Source organism: Ovis canadensis, chromosome 23, assembly GCF_042477335.2.
Source record: "Ovis canadensis isolate MfBH-ARS-UI-01 breed Bighorn chromosome 23, ARS-UI_OviCan_v2, whole genome shotgun sequence".
NCBI lineage: Eukaryota > Metazoa > Chordata > Mammalia > Artiodactyla > Bovidae > Ovis > Ovis canadensis.
The window spans coordinates 56,879,910-56,890,078 of NC_091267.1; the positions used below are offsets into that span (position 1 = coordinate 56,879,910).

The following is a 10,169-nucleotide window of genomic DNA, read 5'->3' on the forward strand; positions in this document are numbered from 1 at the left end:
AAAGGGGAGGCCATAGGTACATCCAGGGGATCCCACCCTGCCAGGGAGGGCCAGGAATCCACCCCCTCCTCGAGGAAGTGAGAATCCAAGGATGAGGAGAAGGTAGTTAAGCAAAGGTGGGAAGAAACAGGGAAAGAAAAGCTGTGCGCAGGCAAAGAGAACTGTCTCTACGAAGGCCTTAAGAGGTCAGACAGCACATTTCAAGGGGCAGAAGAAACCAGTGGAAAAGTGGGAAGAAAGACACATGGGGAGGCAAGACCTGTGGTCTCAGGAGCTGTGGCAGGGGTTTCAAGGCACCATTCCAGCTCCGTCCTCCATCTGACTTCTATTTTCCACACAAATTGCTCTCTTTAAGGAACCTGTTGATCTTTGAGACATTAACTCAATGGGCCTCTTGGATTGTGACCTTGTTGTGCCCCCTACAGCACACGCCTACAGACCATCAGCTCCCTCCACACCCACCAACGATTTACCCCAACTCCTAAGGCTATTCCTCTCTAGCCTTTCTTTTTGCAAACTTCCCTTTCTCTACCTGTGTCCTTTACTGTTGTCTGTCAAGATTCTGTCCTTGGCCGTCAGCATTTCCAAACCATCTGCGTGATTTGTACTGACCTACCTAAAGCTCTTGTCCTTCCCTTAGGAAAAAAATAAAAATGAAGAGCTCTGACCAACCCATTAAAGAACTCCTAGGCAGAAACCCATGAAGAGTTTCCTGAACTCCATGACATTGAATACAATTTTTAGTGGATATAAATGCATTTTTCTGATAAGATGAATTATAGTTCTCATGGAATATTCAAGGGTATTCACTAATGAAAACAAAAAAAGTCAAAAGTGGTTTATCAAAATGTCCAGGTGAATGAAGCTGTAGCAAGCACCACCTCTTCTCAAACCTGGGTTCTGATAAACTACCTGCAACCTGGGGACAGTTGTCCCTTCTAAAACAAATGTAACTAGAGAAGACACAGCTGGCAGCCTCTCACATAAAGCTTCCTACGAGAATCTGCATTTAAAACTTCCTATAATTGGGAAAATCCTTACCAGTTTTCTTTGCAGTGAGTACCCAATTCTAACGCACGCTGACCCACGTGGATCAGGGTACTTATTACACGTCCTGCTAACGTGCTCAAGAAGAAAACATTACATTACGAACATAATGACAAGAGGAACTGTCATCTAATTAAACGGGAAGGGGAAAAAACCCGGGAGCAACTAGATTTACAGGAAAACCCTTTTTGTCGTCTGACTGTACAGAGGAGCCAAAACAGCATTTACCTCACACCACTCACTGTAATCCTGGGAATAACATGCAATGATTGGCAGGAGGAAGCGGACAACTAGATCATTTTAAGACATAAAATGAAGTTCTACTCGCACAGAAAAGGTCCGTGGTTGAGTCGGGAGACCGTCCTAGGGCACGTCTACCCTAGGAGACGAGAAAGTCACGCTAGGCGCTCGCGTCCGCATAGCCGCCTCACGACGCGAGGAGACCCGACCCCGCCGGGCCCGGCCCGGGGTCGCGGCAGCCCCTCGGAGCCTTCCCTGATTCACCGAGCTCCTTCCGGAAAGCTCTGAGGGGGCGACCGCGCGCCGAAGGCGCTCAGGTAGCCGCGAGCCGGCTGCCCAGCCACGGTGCCGCGACCCTCCCAGGACCCCCGACCCTCAGCCGCCCCCTGCCCTCTCCCGGCCACGCCCACACCCGCCACCGGCACCGCCCCTCGGAGCCCACTGCGCCTGCGCGCATTCGGCCTTTCCCCACCCCCCCACCCCGAGCGCCGAAGCGCAGAGGCCCTGGGCGGCGCACGCGCGCCGCCACTTCCGCCCCAACGGGAGGCGGCGGGGGAGGCGGCGGGCGCCTGCGGGCGCGAGCCTGGTCCTCTGAGGGGGACGGCGGCGGCTTTGTGAGCCGGCCACTCACCAGGTACAGCTGCTGCCAGCGATTCTGAGCGTCTAACTCCTCAAACTCCCGTTCGATGGCAGCCGACATGGCGGCGGGAGCGAGCTGTCGCGAGGGAGCCTGCGCCGGCGGAGAGGCTCAGGCCCCACACGATCCGGGCAGCGCGCAGCCGCTGCCGCGCATGCGCGCTCCACGCCTGTCCCGCCCCGCCCCCACGCCGCCGCGGCCGCGGGGAAAGTACCTGGTGCGTGACGTCAACGCGCTGTCTGCGCTTCGCGGGGCGGGGCGCCGCGGGAGGCGTGGTCCAGGCGGTGCCCAGGTGGAGGGGGCGGGGCCAGGCAGCCCCAGGGGCGGAGCGGGCAGGCCGGGGAGGCTGGGCTTCAGGGAGAGTTGCAGGTTGAGCGACCTGGGGTTTGAATTTTATTTTGAACATCATCTAGGTCAGTTTAGCGGCATGTGCCCCACTTTCTTCTCTAGGATAATGTAAACCGGGACTGATGCCTGCTCCTGGCCGCCCCCGGGTTTTGTGCCGAATAAACCGCTGTTACACCAGGAGAGGCAACGTCTCCTGGAGGTTGGAGACGACAGCTTGTTAAGTAAACGTTATAAGCTTAAAAGTTAGTGTTACCTTTGTTGTTCAGTCGCTCAGTCGTCTCCGGCTCCTTGCGACCAATGGACTGCAGAACGCCAGGCTTCCCTGTTCTTCCCCATATCCCAGAGTTTGCTAAAACTCAGTCCATCGAGTCAGTGATGCCATGCAACCATCTCAGCCTCTGTCCTCCTCTTCTCCTGGCTTGCTTCAATCTCTCTGAGCGTCAGGGTCTTTTTCAGTGAGTTGGCTTTTCTCATCAGGTGGCCAAAGTATTGGAGCTTCAGTATCAGTCCTTCCAATGAATATTCAGGGTTGATTTCCTTTAGGATTGACTTGTTTGATCTCCTTGCAGTCCAGGGACTCTCAGTCTTCTCAAGCACCACAGTTTGAAGGTATCAGTTCTTCAGCTCTCAGCCTTTTTTATTGTTCAGCTCTCACATCCATACATGACTACTGGAAAAACCGTAGCTTTGACTATACAGATTTTTGTTACCTGTAAAAAGAACAAATCATCTCATAACAAACAAACATGCTGATTATGGAAATCATCTCCTTTTACAGTAAGATAATTCATTATTGGGAAACTTGCGTTCTTAGAATAGCTTATCATCTTCAGTAGAAATGTGATGTGTTAGAAAAATTAAGCTGTGCTGTCCAACACTGAAATTTAAACTTTAAATAAATGAAATAACAAAGATTCTCTTCTTGACCAAACTCTACTCAAGATTCTCTGAGCTCTTTTTCAGCTAGGTCTTGAGTTTTGGACTGCCCTTTTTCTCTCTGCATTGTCAAATTTTTGCAATCCTGCTGAGTCAGTTAGCCAGAAGCCCCCATTCTCAGTAACTGATCACTCTTGATATTTAGTCAGGTTCCTCATCTTTGCATCCCTCGCGTGACATCTGATCTCCCTGCCCTGCTTTTACCTAGAATCCTATTAGGTCAGCTCACCCAAAACCCCCTGTGCTGCCTCTGTTAAAAACAAGACTACAGGCCCAAAAGGAAGTCGATGGAAAGCCCCATGTCACCAATCTAGATTTGATGATAGTTTCAGCTCTCCCAGAAATGGGATTTAAAGGAATAAATCAAGATTCACTAATCACCACTAGGTAGGTGATCTGCTAGGTAGACTTCCCTTGACCTTGTAGTAACCAGTTGCTTCTCTGCCTGGAATAACTCCCTTGTTCCAGCTCCCTTCTGCCTGTAAGTCGTTTGTTTTGGGTAGCTCCTTGGAGCTTCTGTCCATCTGCCCAAAACATGAATCATTTAATAAAGCCAATAAAATCTCTAAATTTTACTCAGTTGAATTTTGTTTTTTAACACCTCTTAGTAATTTTCCATCTGCTGACACCCCACTTGACTGTAAATTCCCACTTCCTCTTCAGAATTTGGAGTTGAACCCATCCCTACCCCACTACAAGACCCATTGTGGTGGCCCTTATACCTGTCACAGTAGTCACCCCATGCACAGCTGGAATGAAGTCTTCCTTTTACCTCATCATCTTCTACAAGTGTCAGGCATAGATTTTTTCTTTAACAGAAATTAAGAATTCAGTTCCTCAGTTGAACTAGCCACATTTCAAATCTCAGTAGCCATACAGGCTAGTGGCTAAAGGATTGATTGCAGAGCATACAGACCATCGAAATTCTGTGAAACAGAGCTACCTGAGAGGTTTGAAATACTTCATTATTTTAAAGCGTCCTTGACATTGACATTTAGTCTCTTAGTTGTGTCTGACTCTTTGCGACTCCATGGACTGTAGCCCTCCAGGCTCCTCTGTTCACCGAGATTCTCCAGGCTAGAGTGCTGGAGTGGGTTGCCATGCTCTCCTCCAAGGGATTTTCAGGAGTCCAGGAGCCTGACTTGCATGGTGAAGTGACTTGAGGGTCCACAGATGTTAAACAAGGCTGAAGCAACCTGGTGGCTCAGTGGTAAAGAACTTCCTGAGAGGTTTAAAATACTTGGGTACTTTAAAGTGTCCTTACACAAGTAAGATAATGCAAACACTGGTGAGAGAAAACCAGCAAGCTATTGGACCAAGAAGAAACTGTAACACAGAACATTAAGCAGCCAATAAACCCTTACAAAATATAACTGAGGAATACATACACTCTACCTCCAGAAATGCCCCACAATGTAAGTGTCCTGGTTTCCGAAGTTCCATCCTTCAAACTGACTAAATTAAAGGCATAATATCTCCTGGGATTCCCCATGGCTGTTGGGGTCAAACAGCTCATCAATTTGTGATCTCACAGCAGCAGTTCTTGTCACCAGATGGACATGGTCCCTCAGGAACTCTGGCAAATGCTGGCTGGGGGTGCAGTGCTTGCCCTCTGTGGGTTTGCCCTCATTTGCTGTGTGTAGCTAGGACTCTAAGGCAGCAAGCAGTTCTCATACCAGCAGCATCTGCATTGACGGTGAGCAACAAAATGAACAGAGATAAGCTACATTGCCTACTTGGTTCCATCAGCCTCCCTTGAGAGGCTCAGTGTGGCCTCCACTGGCTGCTGGTCCTCATGGCATCTTCAGTGGTGAGGCACATGGTGGGTGCAGAGAGCAGAGGAGGAAATGATCAAAGAGGGATTTCAGGGAATGTTTCTGGGATCTATCCTGTGGAAACTCCTGGAAAAAGACTTGAAGAAAACTGATAAGAAAGATCTAAATTATTTTCAAAGGTTATGTAGTTGGCTTTTCATTTCTTTTGAAGGAAACTTCTTGTAGACAGAAGTCCAGGAGCCTGACTTGTATGGTGAAGTGGCTTGAGGGTCCGCAGATGTTAAATAATTTTGAAGCAACCTGGTGGTTCAGTGGTGAAGAACCCACCTGCAGTGCAGAAGACGCAGGTTCAATCCCTGGGTTGGAAGATCCTCTGGAGAAAGAAAAAGCAACCCACTCCAGTATTCTTGCCTGGAAAATTACATGGACAGAGGAAACTGGCAGGCTACAGTCCATGGGGTCACAAAAGAGTCAGACACAATTTATCGATTAAACAAAAACAATCTAGTAAAGCTTTTCAAACTCAAGAAAATCTGGATTCAAGACCTTATTTTTGGGCTTCCCTGGTGGCTAAAGAATCTGCATGCCAGGGCAGAAGACACGGGTTCGATCCCTAATCCAGGAAGATCCCACATGCTGCAGAACAACTAAACCCGTGCGACAGAACCCTTGATCCTGTGCTCTAGAGTTCCTTATTAGGCCCAGAGCTGCAACTACTGAGCCAGTGCACCTAGAGCCCATGCTCCACAACAAGAGAAGCCAGCACAAGAAGAAGCGCTTGCACCACAACTAGAGAAAAGCCTGCACAGCAACAAAGACCCAGCACAGCTAAAAATAAGGAAATAAATGAAAAGACCTTATTGTTCAGCCCTGGTTTTTTAGCTACATTCTGTTTCCTGTCTCCCATTCACTGAAGCCGGAAACCTGGACTCAGGTAGACATGGACTTTGTAGACATTGCTCCTTCTCAAATTTCAGTGGTCATAAAAATACCTCCTAATTGTCTCCTAAGCAGTAATTGTCCCACCACCATGCTTCCCATCACCCTCACTGTCTCCCTATCCTTTCTCTTCTATGTCTAACAGGTCACCTGCTTCTGTTGATTCTTCCTTAAGGAAACTCTCTGCGATCCAGTCTGTCCCCACTGCCACTGCCTTCGTCCAGGTTTCATCATCTTCCTGCCTTGTCTCTTGTCCCATCCAATTGTGGAATATTCTATTTGGGAATCCCAAGTTCAGCATGGTACCTGGTACATGATAGATGAAAAATAAATGTGACCAAATGGATCTTTGTTGGACATTTAGATTGTTTCAAATTTTCCCATCATATGAAAATGCTGCAATATCCTTTTTGGATACTACTCCCCCCTCCTTTTTAAGGAGTATTTCCTTTGGATAAATACTCAGAATTGGAATTATTGGGCAAAAAGGAATGACTCTTACTCCATTAGATTTTCCCAGAAGCAAGCCCTGGGAGGGAGATTTGAATGCAAGTATGTTCCACAGTGGGTGATGCCAGGAACCCAGGTGAAGAACACTGGAAGGGAGGCAGGAACAGGAAGCAAGGAAGGAAGCAGTGAAATGTTTGTTGACAGCCTGCCACCACTGTAGGCAACCGGGCCTGGTCCCACTGGAGAACTCTGAGAGGAAGTCCAGAAATACTGCCAAGTTATCCAGACTGAAGGGTGAGGAGGTTGGGATGTTAACTGCCAACACCCCATGTGTCATGAGCTGAAGAAGCTTCTAGAGGTTCTCATCAGACTGCATGTGGCCCTACTGTGGACTGCATAGGCATCTGCTTCCCCCCACATCTGTATGTTGAGATGGAGGTGGGGCCTTTGGGAGATGATTCATCATGATGGTGAAGCCTCATTAGAAGAAACCCCAGCAGGTTCTGCTGCTCTCTTTCTTCAAATGGTGGGGGGAGGGGGGGGCAAGAAGACAAAAGACACATTACTATGCACCAGGATGCTGGTTCTCATCAGACACTACATCTGCTGGCATTTGATCTTGAACTTCTCAGCCTCTAGAACTGTGAGAAATAAACATTTGGGCTACCCTGTCTATGGTATTTGGGTTCTGGCAGCCCAAATGGATAGTTTCCAAATAGCATCTGAGAGTCCAGGTTCTTTGGACCTCTCTGTGCATGCCCGCTGGAGTGCTAAACTTCTTGCTAGACTCACCTGAAGAGCTGTCCCACGATGATGCTTCTACTTCTCCAGATTCCTCACCACCACCACGTGTTACCTCCTGACTGCTCTCAGTGCCGCTTTAGTTGGGAAAACAGGTCACGCTCCGGGAAGAAAGCTTATACAATCAAAAGAATCGTAGGGCTTGGCTCACAGGCACTGATAGGAAGGAGATGGAAATGGGCGGTTGTAAATCTTAAGGTGTTGAGTAAAGAAGGACGGACCTTTGATGATGAGGAGAGGAGAATGTATCAATACAGAAATGCACTCTGCTGACATGGGAGTCCTGGCAGGGGCACCTGCATCCCTCTTCGTTCACTGTCAGGAAAACTTCCTGAAGTGCAGACAGGACTGTGATCCACAGCGAATGAGGTGAGGTTTGAACTTCCTTGCAAAGCACTGGAAAAGCTCAGGGAGCACGGACTTCAGAATGGAACCCTCTGTGCAAGCAGAGACCCCACTGCCTGGCCCTGCTCCTTTGGAGAACTCAGTGGACGTTCCTTTCATAAAGCTCAAGGAGTGCGCTGGGGAGGTGGGGCATGGCGTCTCTGAGAGATGGGTGGGACACATCCTGCATGGGCCAAAGCTGACCAGAAGAAGGTGCTGGAAATGGGGATGGTGGTGTCCTGGAAGAGCGTGGGTTGGGGGAGCGCAGGGGCAGCAGCGCTAGAGGAATTTCCTCCACCTTCGAAGTCACAGCTGATGACCAATAGATCCAGGTGCTCCACTCTGGAGTGAGAGAGATGGCAGCTGACCAAGTAGGATCCAAGTGTTGGAAGGCTGAAGTTTGAAATGAGTCATGGCAATGGAAAATCACAGTCTCTCATTCACTGTCCAAAGCCAAATCAGTTCACAGAACTGAAAGCTCACTGACTGAAAGGAAGGTGCCAATTCCCTTTGATGAAGGATGCTGCAACCCCACTACAGGGTAGAATGGGTAGAGAATCTGGGTTGATCTGAAATAGTGTTATGTTCCTGCAGTAAGAGCTGGGCTTATGAAGGCAGGTGACAAGTGGAGTTCTGGTCCAAGAACACCCTATAGCCCTGCCAGGTCCTTGGCCTGCCCGTGGTTATTTCCCAGCTCCCATGTGCATAGTTGGGATTTTACATAGTAGTTGGCAGAACCCTTATAAGGATTTCCTGACATGTAGAATAAGAGCCATGGGGAAACTGCCCCAACAAATCAAGAAAAAAGTTAGGAGCAATCCTAGGAGGAGTTGTGGAGAGTAGCACCATCAGAAGGGACAGCAGGGATAGAGAGTGGTGGTCTTCATCAAAAACCAGCAGGATATCGGCAGGGAAAGGTGGACAAGTGTAAACTGAACTTAGTTAGGAACCCAACCATAGGCCCCTCACCCAACTCAGTGAGGACTGAGCGATGGATGGTTTCCAGTGCTTGTTACCTGGCTGTTCGCCTGCACATTGGCCAAGAAAGGGGCTGGAAATGAGTTCTCACTGTGCTTCCCAGGCTCTTGCCTTCCCTTCACAGTACAGCCCTCTGGGATCTCAATCTTTGTGGCCCCCGTACTCGCTTGCTGTCTGAGCTGCTCATCCAAATGAATCAGAGTACTTCTGATCCTCTCTGTGGGTGGGTCCTTCTTCTCTGACTTCAGGATGTAGGAATTACTTGCATATATATTTTTTCTTGGGCCCTAACTGAAATTAAGACTTCCGTATCACTTTTAAAATTTTTATTTACTTATTTATTCATTTTTTGGGTGTGCTGGGTCTTTGCTGCTGCTCAGGCTTTTCTCTAATTGTGGCTAGCGGAGGCTACTCTCTACTTGTGGTGCTCGGGCTTCTCATTGCTGTGGTTTCCCTTGTTGTGGAGCATGGGCTCTAGGGCTCTCAGGCTTCAGGAGTTTTGGGTCCCAGGCTCCAGAGCACAAACTCAAGCTGTGGCACACAGACTTAGTTGCTCCTCGGCATGAGGGATCGCCCCGGACCAGCGATGGAACTGGTGTCCCTTGCATCACAAGGCAGATTCTTTGCCACTGAGCCACGAGGGAAGCTTTATGTCACTTTTTAAATTCATAATATTTTACTTTTAAACTTTAGGTTGAGTAAAATATGACACAATATATTTATATTTGTTCATTCTAGGTGATAGGTACAGGGGTATTTGTCTTATTGGTCTGGAGGTTTTTTTTGTTATCTTTTTTACTGTGGTAAAATAGACCCAACACCACCCCTCCTCCCTTCATTCCGCTGAATGTGCATCTCTGTAGTGGAGGGCAGGGAGGACACCTGTTCTTCTGCTGACGCCAGAAGGAACGTTCAGATGATCATCAAACTGCCTTATGCTGAGTCTCATGAAAACAAAGTAAACTCCCTTAATTTAAACTTAGAAATAGAACAGCTGACCTTCAGTTTCATTTTCATAGTCCTGTCAACTTAAAAAAAAAGAGTGTATAACGTGAAAGTTGTGAATTAAGTTTTATTTGGCCCAAAATGAAGATTGTATCCCAGGAGATAACCCCTCACAGTAGCTCTGAGAAACTGCTCCAAAGAAGCATTGGGGAAGGTCAGTATAGATGTGATTCTGATGAAGACTGTGATCCTGATATGACTCTTGACATGCAATCAAGCACATATTTTTCCAGAAAGTTTCTTTTAGTCTCATAAAGACTGCTAGTCACAAGGAACAGTTGTCACCTTGAAGGACTTCAGTGCCTTTCTAGATATGAGGAGATACAAGAATTGGACTCATAAAGCTGGCTCTTCAAAAATCTGTCTGAGGACCAGTCTTGCCAGTTTTTTCCCTTCTGAGTACAGAGTGCCTCATTTCTGCGCTCCACCCTGAACTCCTTTCAGTGGGTGTTGAAGGTCAGCAGCTACAGCAGCACATGATTTAATCCTTGTTGAGCTAGATGGCAAGTCCCAATTTGCAGTTGACAGTTCCATTGAAATGTCCCACTACAATTTACTGAACCAGTCCTATACTATTAGGCATTCAGATAGTTTCCAGCTTTTCACTATGGCAAACTAGCAGTAAAACA

At 48.0% G+C, this 10,169-nt stretch overlaps 1 protein-coding gene and 1 long non-coding RNA gene across 6 annotated transcripts in view; one reads left to right on the plus strand and one right to left on the minus strand.

Annotated features, from left to right (window-relative positions):
• Positions 1-2,182, minus strand: part of PTPN2 (protein tyrosine phosphatase non-receptor type 2) — a 65,663-nt gene extending 63,481 nt beyond the window's left edge. For all 5 annotated transcript variants that reach the window (XR_011252383.1, XR_011252384.1, XM_069568964.1 and 2 more), the window contains exon 1: positions 1,919-2,182. Coding sequence is in view for 3 of the 5 variants with exons in the window: in XM_069568964.1 (XP_069425065.1) it covers positions 1,919-1,987 (69 nt within the window). In the remaining 2 variants the exon portion in view is untranslated. The remainder of the gene's footprint in view (positions 1-1,918) is intronic.
• LOC138428320 (uncharacterized) lies at positions 1,762-3,783 on the plus strand. Its single transcript, XR_011252385.1, has 2 exons — positions 1,762-2,141; positions 2,375-3,783. It is a non-coding gene; the product is annotated as an uncharacterized lncRNA (long non-coding RNA).
• Positions 3,784-10,169: the final 6,386 nt, after the last annotated feature.